Below are 23,603 nucleotides of genomic sequence, written 5' to 3' on the forward strand. Positions count from 1 at the left end.
ATGGAACTACAGGTCCTTGTTGAGGAGGTGGTAAAGGTTCACCACAGACTTTTTGGAAAGCAGTCCCTTACTGTGCCAGAATCAGCAAAAAGGAAGATTTGGCTGGACATCCTAGAGAAAGTAAATGCAGTGGGAGTGACCACCAGAGTCACTGAAGATTTAAAAAAGAGGTTCTATGACCTAAGGAGCCTCACACAAAAAAAATTGGCTGACCACCACAAACAAGCCTCTCAAACAGGTGGCGGAAAGAACACTGCACCCCCCTCACCGACCTGGTGGAGATGGTAGCCACAACCTTGGAGCCTGAAAGCGTCCATGGACTGGGAGAAGTGGACAGCTCAGCGAAAGCTGCAACTAAAAAAGGTAAGATGCATGCAAAGCAATCCCCCTCACACCCTCATCCATCCCTCACCCCTTGCAGCTAAGTTACCCCAGTCCCAGGGTCTCTGTGCAAAACTGTAGCAATGCATCATGGTACACGTAGTCAGTTAATGAAAGAGCATGTCACACAGCACTGTAATCACCAAGTCAGTCAAATGAATGCAGACATAATGAAGGGCAGGCAGCATGTACTAAGTGCTATTTCATATGTTTAATTGTAGTGGCTGTGAGACATTTGCACCTAGCTGATATGTGCTCATATGTCCACAGGTCACACATCCAGAAGGCAGTCTGAGGAGGCAGAAGGCACGGCACCCGAAAGGGATGACAGTCATGAGCCAGGTCCCAGTGCATCACAGGACACAGGTGTCCGAGTGGGCAGCCACCTTCCCAAGAACCTGACATCAGTGAAGAAATGCAGGCCTCCCCAATACCTACACAGTCCCCACTATTGGTTTCGTCACCCGAAATGCCAGCATCCTTTGAAATAGAAACACCTGCTGCACACCCTAGCAGGAGGCATGTCGTTTCCCCACTGCTGATAATGGAGACAGCTGCTGGTGAAATGGTGGGTGAAGACTCACACAACTTGCCTGGAGCTGCTATCTCTGCCACACTGCAGCCCAGCACAGAGCCTGTACCAAGTACCGGTAGACACCGCACAGTACAAGGAAGGAGTGTAGGTGCACGTGGGGAGGGGTCCAGTGTCTTCCAAGGGCTGGAGGGATCCATGGTCAGGATTCAGAGGATGCAGGACAAGGGCATCATGTCCTGTCAAAGACAAATGCAAAACCTCAACATCACCATGCAGGAAATTGGTAAGGGCATCAGGGAGCTGGTGGAAGTTAACAAGAGCATGGCAACAGGCATACATGACATGTCCCAATCCATGCAGCAACTGTGCACAAAACTGGACTCTGAAATTACATCAAGGCGCAGGGAGAAGCAGCGTGCAGAGAGAACTGAGAAATCTATCCACCGCCTGGCAACAGCCACATCCCTGCTATGCAGGCGTAGCATGAATAGTCAGGAAGTCCTGACTCATAACAGCAATCAGCTGACAAGGGGCATAGCCGGAATGACCGGTGCGCTGGAGGCTCTACTCAATGCCCAAAGTGCACAAACTGCTGCGATTGACGTGCCGGACACTGAAGGTAGTACCAGTAGGAGCAGCACGGCAAGCCCCCATGTCGTGGAAACAGGGAGGAGCAGCAGGCGAAAGAGTGAGGCTGCAGGTAAAACGCCCAGTGAACAGGTTGAGCCACATACACCTGCTAGTGCAAAGCATGCTAGTGCAAAGCGTGGCTGCAAATAAACTGTTGATAATATGGCCTACAGCCATTGGACATTAAAAAAAATAGATGAAAAAGTTTTAGTTGCACATTTGTGCCATTTAAACCTGCCTAGTGACAATATACAACTACGGTGGGTGGATTCAACACCTGTCTGTGTGTGTTTTCTCACTGTGAGCATTGCTGTGAAATGCTCACTGTTGCACTTTTGTTCTTTAACATACCTGGAAATATACTAAATAAAACTAAAGCTTGTGCTTTCAATATAGGTTTCAGTGTCATCACTTACTCAGAAATAGTTGCGTGTTATTTCCTCACGTCTGTATCTGCCATCACTTGGTGTTGACACTCCAGCAGATTGTGTTTCAGGCACAGCAATGTCGTCGTCATGATCCTCATAGTCTGACAACTCCACCTCAGTCCCCCTCTTCACAGCAAGATTGTGCAACATGGCACAGGCAGCAATGATCTTACAGCAGGTGATGGGGGTATACTGCCTTGCACCTCCGCTCTTGTGCAAGCATCTGAACCTGCTTTTCCAGATACCAAATGTTCGCTCAACCACATTACGTGTGCTCTTGTGTGCCCGGTTATACCTCCTTTGGCTGGATGTTGAGGGGTTGAGGTAGGGTGTGAGTATGAAGGAGCGGAGGGCATATGCACTGTCTCCTAAAAGGTAATGGGAATACATTACTCACATTCATTCATGTACTTCTTACTGCAATAGGTGTTATAGGGGTCACACACTGTGTCTTACCTAGGAGGTATCCTTCACCAAATTACCCTGCAGTTAGCCGTGCATAGATGCCACTGTTTTGGAATATATAGGAGTCGTGGGTACTCCCAGGGAATTTTGCCACAAGGTCAGTAATGGTGAACTTTGCATTGCAGATCACCTGCACATTGATGGTGTGGGTGGGCTTCCTATTCCTGTATATATATTCGGAGGCTGCAGGGGGACAAATGGGAATGTGCGTGCCATCAATGCAGCCAATTATATTGGGGAATCGTGCCATCTGGTAAAAGTCAGATTTTGTTTGGACCAGTTCAGCATAGGTTGCAGGAAAAGATATATAATGCTCCATGCTCTGTAACATGGCGTCAACGAATTTGTGGAAAAACCTTGACAGGCTGCTCTGGCTCACACCACCTACCGCAGCAACCACACTCTGGTAGCTCCCAGAGGCAAGCAGGTGTAGGCTGCACAGCACCTGCACATGGGGAGGAATAGCGTGTGCCCTTGGGGTAGTGTGCTCCAACAGTGGGTGTAGGTCCCTGATGAGTTCCGTGATGGTGTCTGGGGTCAACCTGTACCTCTGGAGTATCTCTGCCTCTGTGAGCATGAACAGGGTTATCCTCTGTCTGTACACCTGCTCCTCTCTCTGCCATTCCCTCTCTCCTTCCTCCTGTAGCCATAGCCGTCTTGCAATGACATAAAATGCCGCCATTGTGCAAGAAGAATTGCATTTTGGGTCCATTTTTATAGGTTGCACCTGTTTACCACCTGATTCCAATCCATGGTAAATACCGACTCTTAAATACCGAATTTCAAGCAAATTCGGTATTTCTGAGCTTCCCTACATCTCAATATCCATTTTTACCACTACTTATTTACCGCGGTAACTTTACCGAATCGGTAAATTTACCGATTCGGTAAATTTACCGAATCGTAAACCGTTGCGAATCGGTAAATTTACAGATTCGGTAATATTTCCGATGCGGTATTTTACCGATTCGGTAAATTTACCGATTCGGACGATTTTTGGCCTCCTACATCCCGAAAGCTCAATACCGATCGGTAACGGCCGAAAATACCGATTTTCGGCCATTACCGACTGGTAAAGGGCTTCCTACATCTGGCCCTTAGTATCTCACAGAGTGGAAAGAAATTGATAAGGCTAACTTTCCATGTTTTTTTGAAGTCCTTTGAGGAAAAATGTCCACAGATACCGAAAGTCTACTCAATATTATCAAATACAACTTCTCTGTCTTCCTAGGCTTCCGAAGAAGTATGTTTATTGGATCCATCTGCTAACAAAGTTGAAACATCATTGAAGAGGTCCTATGCATCCTCCCAGTTACCCAACTGGCAAGCTTTTTTGCTAATAAGATCAAAAGCATCCAGGCTACTTTTCCATCTGCAGTGATAGGGGGAGTGTTTAACCCAGGGCAACTCTCATCTGCGCCGGCTGCAGGACAGCCCAATTTGTCGAATTTTCCCCCCATTGAGCCTCAAACCTCTCCTAGGCTTCCGAAGAAGCATGTTTATTGGATCCATCTGCTAACAAAGTTGAAACATCATTGAAGAGGTCTTATGCATCCTCCCAGTTACCCAACTGGCAAGCTTTTTTGCTAATAAGATCAAAAGCATCCAGGCTACTTTTCCATCTGCAGTGATAGGGGGAGTGTTTAACCCAGGGCAACTCTCATCTGCGCCGGCTGCAGGACAGCCCAATTTGTCGAATTTTCCCCCCATTGAGCCTCAAACCTCTCTGGTAATTCTATCTAAAATGAGATCTGGCTCCCCGTTGTACCCCTGTCCCGCCAAGTTTCTAGCCACAATGGCATATGTCGTCAACCTCATTATCAATTCGATCTTAAACTGTTCTTTAGAAACAGGGGTAGTGCCGCAAGCATGGAAACAGGCGTTGGTTCGCCCTCTTTTCAAAAAGCCGTCTCTGGACCCTAGTTGCCATGCTAATTATCGGCCTATTTCGTTGCTCCCAGTCCTTGCAAAAGTGGCAGAAAAGCATGTGCAGTCCGTCCTTTCGGACTTTGTAGAGTCACATGGGATTCTACACTACACCCAGTTCGGTTTCCGGGCGAATTTGAGCACTGAAACGGCACTGCTGGAGGTGTCAGAGACCATCAAGGAAGTCCAGGACGATGGAGGGAAAGCACTGCTGGTGCTGTTAGATCTTTCGGCAGTGTTTGACACCGTTCCCCAAGACTGCCTCCTGGCAAGACTCTCGGAGATTTGGGTCCAGGGAACGGTGTTCAGTCCTTTCTTTCCAACCGACAACAGACAGTCTGGGCTCCTCTGTACTCTGCCGCAGTGCTGCCTTTAGAGGTGGGAGTTCCCCAGGGGTCGATTTTGAGCCCCACTCTTTTTAACATCTATATGTCCCCTCTCGCGGCACTGGCAGAGTCATTTGGTGCCCAGATTGTCTCTTACGCCGATGACACCCAGCTTCTTTTCACCTGTGGAGGGAACTCAGACTTTGATGGTGATAGCATTACGTGCTGTCTGGGTGTGGTCTTTGCCTGGTTTCAACTTAACCAGCTGAAATGCAACTCAGATAAATCTGAGGTCCTTTTTTTTGGTTGTCCTCCGGACCCGGTTGGAAGTCCTGGTGGCCAGCAGGTATGTATCCCCCCATTGCTGATAACATGGCGGCTAAGAATCTTGGAGTCAAGTTGGACAATTGTCTCTTATTCAAACCTCCGATTCTGGGTCTGGTTGGACAGTGTTTTGGAATACTAAAAATGCTAAGGAAATTCCTCCCTCTCCTCTCTATTGCCCACAGGAAAATTACGGTGCAAGCCTTGGTCGGATCAAGGTTGGACTATGCTAATGTACTCTATCTTTGCCTGCCTGAGTACCTGCTATCACACTTGCAGGTAGTGCAGAACTCGGCCGCTCGGGCAATCTTTGGCCTCGGCCGCAGATCCCATGCCGCAGGACTGTTGAAGTCTCTTCACTGGCTGCCAATCCGGAAACGCATCAAGTTTAAGGCCCTTACCATCGCATTTAAGGCTCTCCATGGCACCGGTGCACTCTATCTGAGGAAGAGAGTTGGCTTTCACCACCCGCCTAGAGCCTTAGGTTCGGCATCATTGTCACTGGCCACGTCCCCGGTAATTAGGCGTGCCCGGATTGGGGGTCGGTCTTTTAAATATCTTGCGCCGCGGGCCTGGAATGTCCTGCCACTCTCTTTAAGAAAGAGTGAGAATTTAATGTCCTTTAGGAAAGAGCTCAAGCCATGGTTGTTTTGTCAGTAACCCTCTTCCACTGCTGGGGTATGCTGAGCGCTCAATAAAACTCCCGATAACATAACATAACATAACATAACATAACATAACAGGGCGGCAACCTAGGCAGACCTCACACATTATTTTTAAAAGACTTCCAATCGTTGTTTAAAGCTATGCATGAAAAGAAAGATTCTATGGATCTTGAAGCAGCTGAAAAACAAGAAAGTGTTGCAACCTTTTAGAACATACCCTCCAAAGAAACCTTTTCTTCACAAGAAATGTAGTCAGGCCTTCAAAAATAAACAGCCCTTTCAAGGCCAGGCTCATGGTCGGGGAGCTGGGTAAGAGGAAAATCCTGACTGCAATTATAATCCCAGCAGCTGTATCAGCTCAATAAATCACAATCAATCAGATTGAATGGGAAGAAGAATAAGCCTCTTTTCCCATTCCTGGCATTCTTTGATCACAAATAAGTGGGTTCTGGACATTGTTTATCAAAGGTTCAAATTCAATGTGTGAAACCCCCTTATGAAAATATTTTGTTCAAACCCCACTACCTAATGGTCAATTAAAACTAGAAGTGATACAACAGGGAGTGACACATTTCCTGAAACAAAATGCAATCATCAAGGTATTGGAACACCTGCATCAGCACGGTTTCTATTGAATACTTTTAATGGAACCAAAAAGAGATGCCAGATTTCGTCCAGTGTTGGATTTGAAGAAACTCAGCAAGTATGTCAAGCATGTGACATTCAAAATGGTCACTCTTCAGCAGTTAATCCCATCAATCTCTTAAGGTGATTAGATGGTCTGAAAAGACTTGCAGAATGCATACTTTCACATTCCCACCGGGATTTCCAAATGCTTCTTCACTTCACTGTGGGAGAACATTTACAGTTCATGGTCCTGCTGCTCAGACTCTCATACTCCCCGAGGGTCTTTGCCAGGGTACTATCTCTGGTTGTGGCTCACCTACAAATACTTGGGGTACATATCTTTTCATACCTAGACGATTGGTTAATTGTTTTTTTTTTCTTTTTTCCAAGGTTGAGGAGCATGCTTATCAAACCATCCAGGTTCTCTCCTCTCTGGGGTTCATATTAAACAAAGATAAGTCCTGACTTGTGTCTTGACAGACAGTTCATTGATGCACTTTTCTACTCATACTTGGCAGTAGTTTTCTTCCAGACGTGAGAGAATCTTAACTCTACACTGCCACCTCCAGCAACTGCTTCATCAGTCTGCTGCTTCAGTTAGACAATTGATCCACTAGTTATAAACACCAGGTGCCAGTCATTGTGGATGGGGAGAACAATGGGAGATCAGGAAGCCCAAGGCATTTGGCTACTAATGGAAACAGACAACTCCTTGAATTGGAGCGAGTAAGCAGCAATAGGAAATGCTTTAGTGACATTTGCCTTGCTTCTCTGCAGCAAACCAGTTCTAATAAGGAACAAACAATTAAGTAACCAAGACATATATAAATAGACAAGGGGACACACAATCCCACATTCTGGCATATCTGGCCAACGATATGCTAATGTGGGGAGAGTAGAATCTTCTGTCAATTCGAGCAGTCCAATGCCATCATTATTCCATTTTTAACTCAGTCTACAGGTGTTTTACCTTGTGGCATGTCTATGTGGATCTCTCTGCATCCCAACCCAATGCTCTTCTTCCAAAGTTTTGTACCAAGACGTCTGGGGAATCGATGCCTTATCTCTCCCGTGTCCTCAGGAATACTCTATGCCTTCCCTTCATTTCCCCGTCTTCAGAAGATGCTCCAGAGGATTTGGAGGGAGAGCATAGTGGTACTTCTCACAGCCCCATACTGGCTGAGAAGTCCATGGTTTCCTCTATTGTCCAGGTTTTCCATAGAACCTCCTCTGCATCTTCTCTTTTCTTTGAGGCCCCTTCAATTTCCTCCATTAACATTCACTCAAGTTCATATGTTAAAATGAACAGCTTGAAAGTTGAGAGGGCTGGCTTAGACGAGAGTGGGTGATCCAGATAGGTGGCATTTCCAGTCAGTAAAGGAATCTTCTACCTTACAGTCTTATGCCAATCATTGGAAGAGCTTTTTTTTATTGGAGTACAGTGATGGGAGTTTACCCAGTTATGGGCAAACCTTTTAACATTTTGGATTTAGTAAGTGATGACTTTGCAAAGCTTTGTCTCCATCCTCATTAAATTCCCAGGGGGCAGCAATCAAGTCTTGTACAGAGTCACAAGGCAGCCCCTTCAGTGTACCCTTTTGGTTAAAAAGGTTCTCAAGAGCTTCAGATAAAACAAACAGTAGTGCCTGCTCTGATTCCCTCTTGGGATCTTTCTGCTGTACGAGAGGTTTTGCAGAAGGATCCATTTGAGCCATTGGAGCATGCTGATATTTTTTCGATGCCAGCTAAGGTTGCATTTGTTATTGCTATTAGCCTCTGCAAGATGAAGGCGAGAGTTATCTTTGCTTTTAAACACTTTCCCATATGTCAAGTTTCTTCAGATAAAGTTGTGTTGCGACCTAATCCAAAATTTGAGCCACAATTCTAATTAGCCTTTCATACTAATCAGGAGATTGAACTTTCAGTTTTTGATGCTTCTGATAACATTCCATCTTCTTTAGATGTATGAAGGACATTACTGATGCAGCTAGAGTGAACAAAACTATTCGGAACCTCAGATTCTCTTTTTGTCTCTTATGCTTTGGCCTGTAAGGTAAAGAAAGGCTCCACTACCATCATCAGTAGACGGGCAAAACAAGGCATTTCCAAACCCTACATTGCAGTGGGTTTGGAGTCACCTGGCAATGTGTTAGCAAGGTCAACACATACAGTGGTGGCATCATGGACAGAGGCGAGGTGGTGTATTACTACATGAGATTTGTAGGGCAACTACATTAACCTCATATCATACCTTTTTATTTCACTACAAATTGGATTCGTCTTTCAAAGATTTAGATAGTTCTGGTTACCCAGTATTAAACACAGCAATTAAATAAATTGTTGTTGCGTGGTTCTGCATCATAAAATTGTGTCAGTGTTTTGAGTGCTTGGACACATCCTCATATGTAAAGACTAGGATGAGGAGGATAGAAGACGTTGGGGTAATGATCAAATTACTTACCTGCAATCTTCATTACCCCTAGGATAGCCCTCCTCTTCCTAACAACAACCCTCTCACACTCCCTTCTTGAGGCAAATTATATGTGGCTTTAATATTCACAGTAAGTGTGAGGTGAAGGGGAGGGTCCTATATGCTCATTGGTTGAGCTAGTTTGATAAAAATAAAAGGAAGCTTGGTAGCATTTCTGTAGGGAGGTGGGACAGACAATACATAAGGGCTAGGATGAGGAGGACTATCGTAGGGGTAATGAAGATTAATGGTAAGTCATTTGTTCATTTTATAACATGCAGAGTGTGGCTGGGATACACAACAGAAGCTGGCTGTGGGGATGTCATTGGAGCAACATGGTGAAGCCCACCAGAGTGGGCAGGTACATCTAAAGTGTAAAATGTAAATGAGGTGACTGTCTTTTAGAGGTATTTTGTCAATAAAATATGCTGCATGTGTCTCACATTATTGTTTGTTTTATGCAGGATTATCCAGTTTTCATCAGTAACAAACAGATTGAGCACGCAAAGCAATAAGGTACATTTATTTAAAGAATATATGTATTACTGCAGCACAATGCATTTATTATTTCTAAAGATTCAAATGAATCTGCTACCTGTTTTCAACTGCTGCTTGAGCAGTTTAACTGCAAACATTGCAACATCTGCATGCAAAATAGGCCATGGATATCACGGATTAGCATAAGTATGACTACAGTTCTCTTAAAAATGTCCTGTTGGAGTGGTTGCAGCATGATGCAGCAACCACTGGTTAAACCACTGCAGGTTTTACTACATTTCTGTAATCAAGTTTACCAGTACTACATTTTGCTACGTTCTGGGTGATAGCTTTCCAACATTAAAACAAGCCTTTCACAACCTTGTCACACATGAGCAAATTTGCAGAGCAACAATGATGTAAATGTGCACCAAAATGTAGTGTCTGAAGTTTCATACTCAACTAATGTTAAGATGAAATTTGTATGTGTTGTAAGCAAATATACACAGTGTAAGAAATTGGATTATTTTTTTGGAGGGGTGATTGCTCATCTCAAGAGATAATCACAATACTTGTCAGGGTGAACCCTCAAAGTCACTAAATCACTTTGAGCTCAATCTGGTCCAGGTGCTGTTGGCAGGTTGAAAAGAGAAATCTTTGATATCCATGAGACTTCAGAAACAGGAGACAAGCCAACAAGTCCATGGAGATACTTTGGTTTTGAGCTGAAGAGATTTCGGGCCAGTCCTTCTAACTCCCAGGCAAGAAGCAGCAGGTTGACACAGCAGGCCTTCCTGGTAGAATATCCTCAGTTCCAAAAGTGTTCTGATTTGGTGGCATCAGAGGTCGAGTACTTATTCCCAGTTGGGCCTTTAAAGTGGGGGAGACTTCAAAGAGATGTTTGAAGTGCACAGAGTCCCCTATTTTCTTGCCCTGGCTCCAGACTCACTAGAGCGGAGTATACAGCCTTCGGGTAGGGACAGGACACAGCCCGTTCAGGTGTAAGTGTTATCTCCTCCTTTTCACCCTGCTTCAAAAAATCCATCAGCATGCAGATGGCCACACAGTTATACCTATCCTTCCTTTGTGTGTGGCTTCCTAGAGGAAATGCAGGAAGCCAGCTGTCACCCTCCCCAGACGTTTATTCCAGAGACAGGCACAAGGCACCAAATGGTTACAATAAGAAAATGTCAAATTGTGATTCCAGAGACACCAAATTTGGGGGTCCTATCTCTTCTCCAATGGAAACTATCCTTATAAAGTTCAATAAGGCAATCCCGATGTTATCCTTTGTGAGAGATAGGCCTTGCCACAGTGAAAAACAAATTTAAGAGTATTTGGCTGCCAGGGCATGAGAAACTTAAAAGTACATGTCCTACGTTTTTAAATACACTGCTCCCTGCCCATGGTGTGTCCAGGGCCTACCTTAGAGCTGAACTATATGTAATAAAAAAGTATGTTTTTGGGCCTGGCAAGGAGGCTAACTTGACAGGTCGACATGGCAGTTTAAAACTGCACACACAGGCTCTGCAGTGGCAGGCCTGCGGCATGTGTAAAGTGCTACTTACGTGGATAGCACAATCAATGCTGCAGGCCTACTGATTTACAGGTCCTGGGCACATGTAGTGCACTTTACTAGGGTCTTAGAAGTAAATTAGATATGCCAATGTGGTTACCATGTTTTAAGCTAAGAGCACCTGCCCTTTAGCACTGGCTAGCAGTGGTAAAGTGCTCAGACTCCTAAAGCCACCAAAAACGTAGGGCCCGATTCACAGAACTAACTTAAGACAAAATCCTAAACTTACTACCATTTTGGTATTCACAGAAGTTAGGATTTTGTCTTAAGTTTGTCTTAAGACAAACTTAAGACAGACTTAAGACAAAATCCTAACTTAAGTCTGTCTTAAGACAAACTTAAGACAAAATCCTAACTTCTGTAAATACCAAAAGTAGTAAGTTTAGGATTTTGTCTTAAGTTAGTTCTGTGAATCGGGCCCTGTCAGTAAAACAGTAAAAACAGGAGGTCCAAATGCAAAAATTCAGGAGAAACCACATCAAAGGATGCCAGGTTTGACAAATCCCAATTCACCACAAGCGTACACTTTGAAAGCCCCTTAGGATCTCAGGGGAGGCACTTAAAGGCTCACTGGGTGTTAGGGGAATTTCATTCCAGGTTTAGTTGCCGCTGGTCAGCTGGACAATTGAAGGAAAATGCCCCTTTTAGCTTGTTGTATCCCTGTATCTTGAACAGAAGTTCAGCCTTATGACCCTTAGAGTCCTCTAAGGTGTCCTGGGTACAAGAGGGATTCCTCTCATGTCACATAGAGCAGGTCCAGTCCTCTTCTGTTCTTCTTTCGCTCTAGGTATGTTCTGAAATGGGTGCTTGGAGGTGCCACATTTATGCCTGGCACAAGTTAGTGGGTGACAATGACCCCTGACCAATCAACCCTGACCTATGGACCATAACTAATGGATTAAACCCTACTCACTTCAGCCAACTAAACTCTGGGTCTGAGAGCTGTGTGTGTGTGTGGTTAGTATACCATAGTAATTCTAGTGTCCTACAACATCAAACACATAAATTCAGTTTAAGGCTGCCACTGTACCCACAATAAACCCAGAGAGCGATGTCCGGTAATAGAGAAGTAGTGTTTTTTAGCAACCTGACAGAGTAAACACAAGATTTGTTTTTGGCATCCTGTTTCCCTTCCTTTCACGTGTGCCCCCAGTGTTCTATGTTAACCCACCTGACCTGTGAAACAGGATTTGATACTCAAGCAGCGAGTGACTCTGCAATGTCAAAAAGAATGCTCATTGCTGCCACCATGCATATCATGGGGAGTTCAAATGAGTCATCTATGCCCATTCAGGTCAGCCTATTGTTTGCTCCAGGGAGGCATTTCCCTCCATTTCCATACCTATTCAAATGCTAATCAGTGGCTGGTGGGAGAAATTTGAGAACAAATGCAAATTAATCTCCAGGGACCACAGGCAGGAACAAGGTAACTTTCTAAAAGTTTATTTTCCTTAAGATTAAATAATGGGTTGAACTCTCCTAAAAAATGTATTTCATTCACATAGGTCTCATTCAGAAACATTTTGGAGTCATGCATCACATTTATGACTGCAATAATCCTGATTTCAGCAAACTCCTACACAAGGGTGAAATCTATAGTGAACTCCTATGCAAGGGTGAAATCTGTTAGCGGTGGGCGATATATTCCACTCCGCTGGCAGAATTGGAGGAATTTTGGTCATTCCATTTTATGCTTGTAACATGGAGTTCCGTCCAAATTCTACCAACTGCCTTGTGGTGGAGTTTCTTCTCGCACACTGCTCGAAAATGGTAAGTAAGTGAACATGAGCAAGATTTGGCGACCCCCAGAGTGATTTTTATATGCTAGGAGGGCACTCAGCGAGATTTCTTCAACACGGGTGGGCATGGGCAGTCGCAACCGTTCGCAATAAGAAAGCTGCTGATCAAGTAGAAAATCTATTCAAGGGGCAGCCTAATCAACTCGAGAAGCTGCACAATCTGGTGTGTCAAGTGGTGCCATTTGTGCTGATTTGTCAGCGCTGGATGATCTCCCGGCGCTATCGAGCAGCGTGACGTGCCTATTTCAGCATGTTTTCAGAATTCCACCAAATCTCTTCAAGTGTTTTAGTAACTCTGCGGAATTCAGCGAAATGAAATCCGCAAGTTCTGCCCAGGTCTAAAATCTATAGCTTCTGGAAACTTCCAAACATTCCCAGTATTATCTTACAGAACAAATGAAACATGCAGAATATGGCGTGGGCAGAAGTAATATAAATCTCAGAGCTATAGCTATGTTTTATGTTACAATACACAAAATAGAAAAAGAGAGAACAAAAAATAAACTCCAGTTTTAATCAAAATCACGAATTTCCCGGTATTTGACCAGAATCACGAAAATATGTGATAAACTTTCAAGTTGATCATCCTTCCACAATAGGTTTCATGTATAGCCCAAAACAAGAATATACAATGGAATTACTAAATTTGTAATCCCAAAAATCTGTAATTCCCTTTATAAAGGTATCTTTCTTTTTCATCTGCTTGCCAGTTGTTTGCTTCACAAGTTACCACTTAAAACAGTAAGGAACTCATAATCAAACATTCTACAGCCTAGTAACTGATGTCTGACATGTATTACTAGTGGTTCGACTGTCTCTCTTGTTTCCTCATTGTAAAATGTGGAATTTATTTATTGGATTTACACTAATTTAATCCACGTCTTTTAATTTCATCATGTATCTTTGCTGCAACAATATTGAGACATGACATGAAGTTTCCCTTGCCTCTTGATGACACTGTTGTGCTAAATCCTATGCCACCTACCACAGATATAGTGCCCAATATAGTTGTGGTAACCTCTTCATTCTGGTTTACTTACAAGTTACAGACGATGGACCAGACTAATCAAAGTGTCACCCAACGCAGCACAGCATCCAAAAATTACCGGGAGGAGATCACTATTTCTACATTACCAGCAGTAATCTTGTCCCAAGAATAGTCTAATGTAGTACTGGAAAGGCACAAATTTTATAAAAGGGTGCAAAAGAAGGATGAGAAAGTCACAAATTACGTTGCAGTCTTGAGGGGTTTATCTGTCACTTGTGAATTTGGGACATTGACGGATTCCATGATTAGAGATCAAATTGTGAGGTGTACCAATGATCCTAGGATCCAAGAGGAACTGCTCACTAGGAATCCAGATCTTGATGAAGCTCTAAGCATAGCAAAGGGGTTGGAGCATACGGCATTGTGCATGAAGGAAATGAAAATTCATGAGGGAGTTAACAGAGAAAAGAGTGAGAGCAAGGTTGCACATGAGGGGGAGACTGTATGTAAGGTGGGAGAAAAAGTGAAGAGCAATCAACGCAGTAATGCTGAAGGTTTATTTTGCTAAAAATGTGGTAGTCCCGATCACTTGGCGAACAATTGGAAGTGCCCTGCGAGGGATGTTTTGTGTAGAAAATGCAACAGGAGGGGGCATATTTCAAAAGTTTGTAAAAATATTAATCAAAAAGTACATGCAATAGAAAATGTGGAGAGCGTAGATGGGGGTGAGAAAACTTTTATTTTTCAAGTGGAGGATGACATTGCCAATGATGATAACAATTACCCCAAGTGTGAAATCACCCTTGATGGGGAGAAATTCGAAGTATATGCAGATTCGTGCTCCCCTTTTACTTTGATTGACAAAAGTTTATTTGATGGCAAATTTGCTAAACACAATGTTGATCTAGAGAAAGCTGACATAAGTCCAGTGGGGTACTATAGGGAACGTATCCCATTAGAGGGTATGGCTAGGATGAGGATCACTTTTAAGGACAGGCATACTGTAGGGAAGGTTTATGTAACCACGTGGGGTTCTAGCCTCCTGGGGTGGAAACATCAGAAAGAGTTAGGGATTAAGCTAGACCCCAACAACAGAGAGCAGGTACTTTTAGTGGAACCTCCTAATATTGCAGAAAACCTAACCACAGAGTTTAAGGAAGTGTTTAGTGAAAACCTGGGAGTGTTGAAAAACTACATGCATAGAATCACTCTTAAAGAGGGGTCTGTACCTGTAGTACATAAAACCCGATCTATTCCACTTCGCATGAGGGAACCATTGAAAAGAGAGTTGGAAAAGCTGGTCAGCCAAGGGGTCATCAGGGAGATTGAAAGCTCGGCATGGTTGGCTCCAGTCGTCATCACGACTAAGGATGGAGGAAAGAACATAAGGCTCTGTGTGGACTTGCGAGACCTAAATGCCAACATCCTAGTGGACAGATATCCTCTCCCGAGAATAGGAGAGATGTTGAGCACCATTCAGGGGGCGAAATATTTCAGTGTCTTGGAACTGTCCTCGGCCCATTATCAGATTAAGCTGCATCCGGAGTCTCAATCTCTGACGGCCTTCACAACCCCGTTTGGAAATTTTAAATTTCTGCGGATGCCTTTTGGCTTGGCATCCGCAGCTGCAGCCTTCCAACGAGTAATGCAGCACATTCTCAAAGACTGCACAAAAACGATGTGCTTTCAGGATGGTATTCTGATTTATGGATCTGATGAAAAAGAGCACAATGATAACATCAAAGGAGTTTTGGAAAGACTGAAGGGAGTTGGTTTCACCACAAGAGTGAGCAAATGTAAGTTGGGTGTGAGCTCAGTGGACAATTTGGGTCACACCATTTAAGAAGAGGGCATCAAACCGAAGTGCGATCTGGTTAATGCAGTGAGAGATGCTCCCACTCCCAGCAACAAAGAAGATTTGGTGTCATTTCTTGGATTGGCGGAATACATGGCGAAATTCATCAAGGATTTTGCCACTATGTCACATCCTTTGAGAGAGTTGGTAAAAAAGATAGCATCTTCAACTGGGGAAAGAACCAAGAGATGGCTTTCAAAAAAATAAAAGAAGCTATCATACAGGCACCTTTCATTGGAAAATTTGATCCGGAAAGAGACATTTTAATTTCTACAGATGCCAGCAACAAAGGGATTGGTGCCACTTTAGCACAGAGGGTGGAGAAGGAAATAGGAGTAGTAGCTTTTGCGTCCAGAACTCTCACCGTTCCTGAATCAAACTATTCAACCGTGGAAAAAGAGGCCTTAGCCGTTTACTGGGCAATCAAGCATTTCAAATATTATGTGTGGGGTGTTCAATTCGAAGTGCATACAGACCACAAGCCATTGGTGCCATTGTTTACAAAAAAAACATGGAGGACATGACCCCACGCATAGCCAAATGGGTCTTAGGCCTACAAGGCTATAATTTCAGAGCGGTGTACCTACCGGGACAACAAAACAAAGTGGCGGATTTCTTATCGAGGGCTCCCTTCTGCGGAGAAGCTGTGGAGGAGAAGGTCGAAGATACAATTTTGGAAGTGAGCTTGGCAGCAGTGGCGAAAGAAAATTGGGAAACACATATGGAACAAAATGAAATCTTGAAGAGTGTGAAGACATATATTGTGTCCGGATGGCCGAATAAATGTAAGGAGCTTGAATGGGAAATTCAACCATATTGGAATGTTAGGGATGATCTTTCGTTGGAGGGGAAAATCATCTTAAAGTCAGGAAAACTAGTTCCCCCGGAGGAGATGAGGAATCAAGTGATCGGGCTGGCCCATGAGGGTTACTTGGGCCGCAGTCTCTGCAAAGCAAAATTACGTGCAAATTACTGGTTCCCAGAAATGGATCGTGAAATGGAGGAAAAAGTACGTGATTGTTATGCTTGCAGCTTAAGCGACAAATCAAAAGTAACAAAACATACAACTCTGATCCCGGTTGAAGTCCCGATGGTACCCTGGGAAAAGCCTGGTTTCGATATTACGGGACCCATTTATGGGAGAGGTCCCCAGGACTGGTATTTGTTGGTGTTGATTGATTATTACTCCAACTGGATAACTCACAAGGTGGTATACAATATCAACACAAAGTCATTGATTCACTTCTTAAAGGAGGTGTTTTCGAGAGAAGACATTCCTACGACGATGGTAACGGACAATGGCGTACAACTAGTCTCGGAAGAGATGAAAGAGTTTCTAAAGGACTGCTCGATTACCCATGTCCGTACACCATTATATTGTCCTAAGGCAAATGGAAAAGTGGAAAGAGCGAACCGCATGTTGAAAGAATGCATACATCTGGCAAGCAAGTCAGGAAAAAACGTGGATGATGCTATCATGGACATGTTATGGGCGTATCATACCACTCCTAATTCTACGACAGGGCACTCACCTCTTGAGCTATAGAGAAGAAGAAAGGCGGGTTCAAATCTTTCTCCAAATTGGTTGGGCAAGAATATAAACGTGGAGATCGATCAGGAGGAAACAAGAAAGAAGATTGAAAACAAACAAAGTAAATACAAAGATTGGTATGACAAGAAATGGGGTGCCAAGGAGAGGAACCTCAAGGAAGGACAGAGTGTGTACATCAGGAAACCCGATAAACTTGGGAAAAGTGGAGACAAATTCTATGCCCCGGGTAAAATAAAGGAGGTGAAGAGAAACATAGTAGCGATGGAGGATGGGAAAATGTGGAGTCAGGACCAGGTAGTACCGGTTACAGTTAGAGACAACAAAATAGGTGCAGGCAGATCAGAGGTAGGGGACAGAAGACAGGTTATCGGGCAGAGGAGGGAAAGCTTTAGACAAAGAACCTCTCCGCACTGGCACAGACAGTACAGCATGAGTTGGTAGTACTCCACAGGGTGTTTTACAGCTAGTTTCTGGATGTATCATAAAGAAAAATAGTTGCTATTGTTAATTTTGTAATCTTTGCTAGTTGTATGGTCTTCTGCGCAAGACCTTTCATTTTTATTGTATTTTTTATCCCTTCAGGGGATACCTTGTTACCTGCCAGGTTGTTCTCAACCTTTCCCCTTCCTCTGTTTTCCTGGCTGCCCCTTTATCTTGCATCCGCTCCCTCTTACCTCATCCTCCTACTCTTTGTTCTCCCTAGGGAGGATGGTGTGTTGTAACTTCGCCCAATGGTTCGCCCTTTTTTTTCGCTTCCACCCCTCTCCCTTTTACTTAAGTGGTTTACCCCTTGCCCTTCTGTGAAGGCTGACATAGAACGTTCAGAGCGTTCGCGTGTACGAGACTCTCGACAAGCTGGGGACACCTTGCTAATTTTATACTGAAATAAAGAAGCTGTAAACCTTATTATTTGACCCTTATTACAACAGTCCACTTCCAACATATTACAAACATCAACATTACCCTTGCCCAGGTCCAAAAAATAAACACGCTTGTACAACACACAGAAAAGTTTAACCTGAGGAAATTAAAAGGGCGAGGATTAAATATGATGACCATAATGGACACACTTAAGGAATACATGAGTCAAATGGGGCCCCCGACAGAAGAAAATCGACTAAAAAGTTGGAGTTGGGAAAATGTGTGCCTCATTCTCATCCGAACATTTCCACGGGCCTTAGAAATGTCAGTGTCCATGAAAGACATGCTCTGGAGGGTTGATGACGCAGAAAATTGGGCCCGCAGGAACAATCTCAGTTTTCTTGGATTTCTGGAGGCTGTTGAAGGGACAAATGCCGGGGCCTACCTGCGAGGGTGGTTGATGGTCACTTTCCCTGACACCTGCTTCTCGCCATGCTTCTTGATCAAAAGAGCGCACAGAATACCCGGAGCACGGCCGCCGCCGGGAGCCTCCCCACGACCACTGGTCACGAAATTTCTGAATTACCAGGATAGAGACCTTATCCATAGGGAGTTCAGGCAAAAAGGAGACATTTGTTTGGACAACACAAAGATCATGGTGTTTCCTGTCTACTCCCGTGAGGTACAGAAACAACGCAAGACGTTTGACTGTGTAAAAGACAAGCTATATCAAATGCAAATCACGTACATGCTTCTGTTCCCCGCCAAACTTAAAGTGATCTACCAAAGTAAGACGCTGTTCTTTAATACTCCAGAGGAGGCCTGGCATTGGTTAGAGGAGTGCCCCATGCCGAGACCATCGGGTGGCGCAGTGGCACTCTCGGGGAGAATCTCATCAAGAGACAATATATAGCCCAAACAACGGTGGCTCAAAGGCAGAAATTGAGAGATTGCACACAGTGGAATACTGAGAGTGACGCCGTATCGTAGCGGCCTGGGCCTCAGATTCTGAGAGCCTGCATCGTGCAGGGAACCCCAGCGGGCCATCACGGATCGAAGACACAGCACATCAGAGTTCAGCGGAATGCACGGATCAAGATATCACGACAGACTCGGAGGGGGAAAATCCACTGCTGTAGAACATCAACCTCTTGGAGGCTCAGGCAGAGACAACCACTGAGACCACGGTAGATAACCGGACTCATCAAGCAGGCGCGGCAGAATGATGTGCAGGAACTGGCCCGGAGACTCACATTCACAGTCCAAAGACAGTGCTTTGCACGCCACCCCACGTATGCTTTATATCCTTTTTTCAAATTTGATTTTTTCAATTTCTTGGTTTTTTTGTTGTTGTTATCTTTTGGTGCTTTGTATTTTAGAGTAATTTAATTTGTAGGTATGACAGTTGAGGGGTTGGGTGACAGACCTCTCCTGATCCCAGCGACAAAGTTGGTTATGTTGACCCATGGGGGAGTCGATTGGGTGGGGGCTGAGTGTGGGGTGGGGTGGGGTGGGGTGGGGGAGGGAGGGATGGAAGGGTGAGTTCTTTATGTTTTTTTGGAATGGGGATACAAAAAGAGGAATGTGTCACGTAAGAATGTATCGGTTGAGGCCACTCAGGGGGTTCAGGGGGGAGGGCATGAAGTGGGAAGAGGAGCAGGGAAATACAGACGTTGCAAGAATGACCGTTAATCACTCCCCGTATTCAGTTCTATCATGGAATGTCAATGGGATGGGTAACAAGGTAAAACGTGGACTGGTAGCCGCATATTGTAAAAGGCTGAAACCGTATGTGATCCTCCTACAGGAAACACACTTAAAGGGCACAATATGTAATTTTATAGGCCGCAGACCATGTACAACTCAGGCGCATGCTGGCTTCTCCACCGTGGCAAGAGGGGTCGCTATATTAATTAAGAAAAATACGCCATTTAGGACAGAACGCACTTGGAGTGACCCTAACGTGACGTATGTGGCAGTGCAAGGACTCTGGGGCAGGAGACATATTACGCTTATTAGCATATATGCCCCCCCCCAGGCTACAGAAGCAGACAATGGAAAGACTGGCAGCCATTCTTCTGGAAGCAGGTTCCCACACCCACATCATAGGGGGCGACTTTAACAATGTAATGGATCCTACATGGGATCGCACAACGATCCATCAAGGGGGCCCTAGGGAAACCCCACTTAAAAGGTTTGTAGACACACTGACACTTACTGACCTGTGGCGAAAACAGCAACCCCAGACCAAAGCATACTCCTTCTATTCAGGGGCCCACAAGGCTTTCTCGGGAATAAACTACATATTCACCCTGGCAGGAGAAGTAGGGGAAATACAAAAGATTGATTACCTAGCAAGGGGTCTTTCGGACCACTCACCCCTATGGTTAACAATTGGTGTGCAGTCACAACACCAACATAGAGACTGGGAGTTGAATGGGTGGGAACTACGAGATCCACAGGTGTCCCAGGAGCTTAGAGTGGACACAGAGTTCTATTTCAGTGAAAATGTAGGGTCGGTAGACTCCGCCATTAGTCTGTGGGAAGCCTACAAAGCAGTCCTCCGGGACAGGGCTCAAAACATTATCGCGCAAAAGAAACGCAAAGAGACTGAGGAGGTAGAGAAATTGGAAATGCAGCTCCTACGGGCTGAGTCACAAGCCAGCACAGGAGGTGATGTTTCCAGGTTAAGACCGCTTAAACTTCTGCAGCATGAGTATCTCGCGCTAGCCTAAAAATATGTGCAACTCGCGATACAAGCCATGCATAGGAATCTCTATGATGCCAGAGATAAAGCTGGTAGATTGCTTGCCTGGCTCAGCCGTAAAGAGATCAAAAGTAGATGGGTAGCCCAAATAGAAACGGAAGAGGACCAGGTTCACAAGACCCCAGATGCAATAGCACATGCTTACGCTGGATATTACTTTTTTATGTTAAGAGACCTTTAGCGGGCACCAACCAGATACACACATATTTACAGTCTATGCAACTTCCCCGACAAGAGTCCAATGACGTGCAGGTGATGGACGCAAAATTGACAAAAGAAGAAATTGTAGAAGCCATCGGCCAGTTGAAAACAGGGAAATCTGCGGGTCCCAATGGGCTCCCGATGGAAATTTTTAAACAGCATGGGGCACTTTTCAGCACGCATCTCTTGCAGATGTATCTCAAGGCGTGGGAAAGGGGTGCACTTCCTGAAGATCTGAGGACTGCCACTATCGTGGTGCTACCCAAAGAGGGGCGGCCGCTACAGAAATTGGGTTCATATTGGCCCATTTCCCTCATAAATATGGAGACGAAGATTTTGGTCAGAATTCTGGCTAACACATTGACCACGGTTACAACAGGAATTATTCATATGGACCAGTCGGGCTTTATGCCTCGCAGGTCAAGGAGACTAGATCTTAGATGGGTCACCTACTGGTTGGAGTTGGTGCAACATAGGACTGACCCGCACCTCATATTATCCCTAGACGCCGAGAAGGCATTTGACACTGTACATTGGCCGTTTCTGATGGCTGTACTAGAGAGACTGGGATTTGGTCCCGAGTTAAGAAGATGGATATCTCTCCTGTATGAAGGACCGTAAGCTAGGGTCAGAGTCAATGGGGTGATGTCCCGGATATTCGCGATCGAAAGGGGCACTAGACAAGGTTGCCCCTTGTCCCCACTACTATTTGCAATAGTCCTGGTACCCCTGGCATGCATCATACAGGCACACCCACACATAAGTGGCTTTTGGGTGAATGACAAGGATGATTTGGATGAACGCATTTCACTATATGCCGATGACATACAGCTATATGTTACACGCCCTGAAACAACATTCCCTAATACTATAGAGAGCTGTGAGGACTATGGCAGGTATGCGGGGTACAGAATTAACTGGGAGAAGTCAAGTGTCTACCCGGTAGGGCAAGAGGTCGAGAATAGTGTTTATCCCTTTAACTACAGGTCGCAACCACGGGGACAAAATATCTAGGTATCCACATTACGCTAGACAGGCAACTGGCGCTGGAAATAAACTTGTACACGGTACTGGGGGAATTCCATTAAGATGCAGAACAATGGGCCTCCCTACGACTAACACTGCTTGGAAGAACAGCGCTCTTCAAAATGGTAACCCTTCCTAAGTGTTTATATGCCATGCACAATACCTATCATCCGATTCCGGAAGAGGTGTTCAGTAAAATTGATGACATCCTAAGGAAATTTCGTTGAGGAGGGAAGGCCCCCAGGGTGGCACTGGGGAAGCTGCAATGCAACCAATATGGCGGTGGCATTTCCCTGCCGGACCTGCGGGCTTACTATTGGCTTACTATTGGGCGGCTCACTTGATAGTAATTAATGAATGGGCCTTTGGTGAGAGGGACTTGAGCACACACAGTTCCTCCACAGGCCATACACACACTACCTCCCAGCTCAAGGACATCATATATCGTAAAGAGTTGGTGACGTTCCCACACCTTGAGCTAGAATACAATTTGAACATGAAGCAACACTTTAAGTATCTGCAACTAAGCATTCCTGGCAAGCCCAACATATTGATATGGAAGACCTCCCAGAATATGCTCTATTAGAAGGGCGACTTTTGATGGGCGACATAGGAGGGAAAGCAGTGTCGTGGACCTACAGGACAATCATGAATAACACACCCGACCCACTACAAAAATTGAGACTACACTAGGAAGCGGATCTGGGGGACTTAGAAGATCTAGAATGGAAAATGGCCCTGACACACCCTAGGGAGGTGGCCATTAGATCTAGGCTGCAATTGATTCAATTTAAGTATCTACACAGAATGTACTATGATAGAGCCTGACTCTATAAGATGGGCAGAGCGGAGTCCCCCAATTCCTCTCAAATGTAAAACTATGGAAGGGACCTTCTTCCACACTGTTTGGGGATGCGCACATTCACAGTTATACTGGGGCACAATTCTGAAGGAACTGGAACTTATATTGAATGAACCAATACCCACAGAGCCTATATTCATTCTGTTGGGTATTCCCACGGAGATTGACCTCCCAAAGTAAAACTGATGCTACTTCACCTGGGTCTGGTTGTAGCCAAAAGAGACATGGCAAAGGCTTGGGGAGCGATGATTAATCCAACACTGGAGGAATGGCGGAAGGGGATGGACATGTATATTTTGGGAGAGAAAACAACATATAAAGCAAGGGGGTGCCCGAAAATGTTGGGGAAAATATGTAAGCCATGGCTAACTTATTATGGTTTGACACTCACAGATTCACAGTAGTTTGGGGAAATGGGGCAATACATGGGGAGGGGGAGGAGAGATGAGGGACTCAGTTGACAGACAGTGCCACAGTGTGGCTCACTGGTTAGGTGGAGAAGTGTGGCTCACTGGTTAGAGGAGGCAGACCTGGAAGCAGAGGTCAGCCCGGGACCAGGGTTCAATTCCCGGCTCGGCGGGGTCTTGAGTCCTAAAATGTCCATGGACTCGACAATTCTCGCTCCGGTGCCTACTCGATTCACGGGTTCACACTCTGCGACTCTGGGCAATAGCTTGCTTAATCTCCACAACGGCCCCTCGCGGCGGGATGCCTGGCTTTCACCTTGCGGATACCCTGCCGGGGTTATCTCACAGGGGAATACCAGGACGGGTTCCCTAAGCAAGCGCTTAGAAACCGCTTGGTGATTTGCGCTATATAAATTCCTGTACATTTACATTTACATTTACATCCATTGTTGTCG

The 23,603-nt window shown here is 45.0% G+C and overlaps 1 protein-coding gene and 1 long non-coding RNA gene across 5 annotated transcripts in view; one reads left to right on the forward strand and one right to left on the reverse strand.

Moving 5' to 3' along the window:
- ADGRG4 (adhesion G protein-coupled receptor G4) overlaps positions 1-23,603 on the forward strand; it is a 1,842,483-nt gene that overhangs the window by 716,773 nt on the left and 1,102,107 nt on the right. For all 4 annotated transcript variants that reach the window (XM_078688599.1, XM_078688601.1, XM_078688598.1 and 1 more), the window contains exon 9: positions 9,242-9,293. In XM_078688599.1, the coding sequence (XP_078544725.1) occupies positions 9,242-9,293 (52 nt within the window). The remainder of the gene's footprint in view (positions 1-9,241; positions 9,294-23,603) is intronic.
- LOC144829445 (uncharacterized) overlaps positions 1-23,603 on the reverse strand; it is a 280,058-nt gene that overhangs the window by 255,198 nt on the left and 1,257 nt on the right. The gene's annotated exons all lie outside the window — the stretch shown is intronic.

This window comes from Lissotriton helveticus, chromosome 4_1 (assembly GCF_964261635.1).
Source record: "Lissotriton helveticus chromosome 4_1, aLisHel1.1, whole genome shotgun sequence".
Lineage (NCBI taxonomy): Eukaryota > Metazoa > Chordata > Amphibia > Caudata > Salamandridae > Lissotriton > Lissotriton helveticus.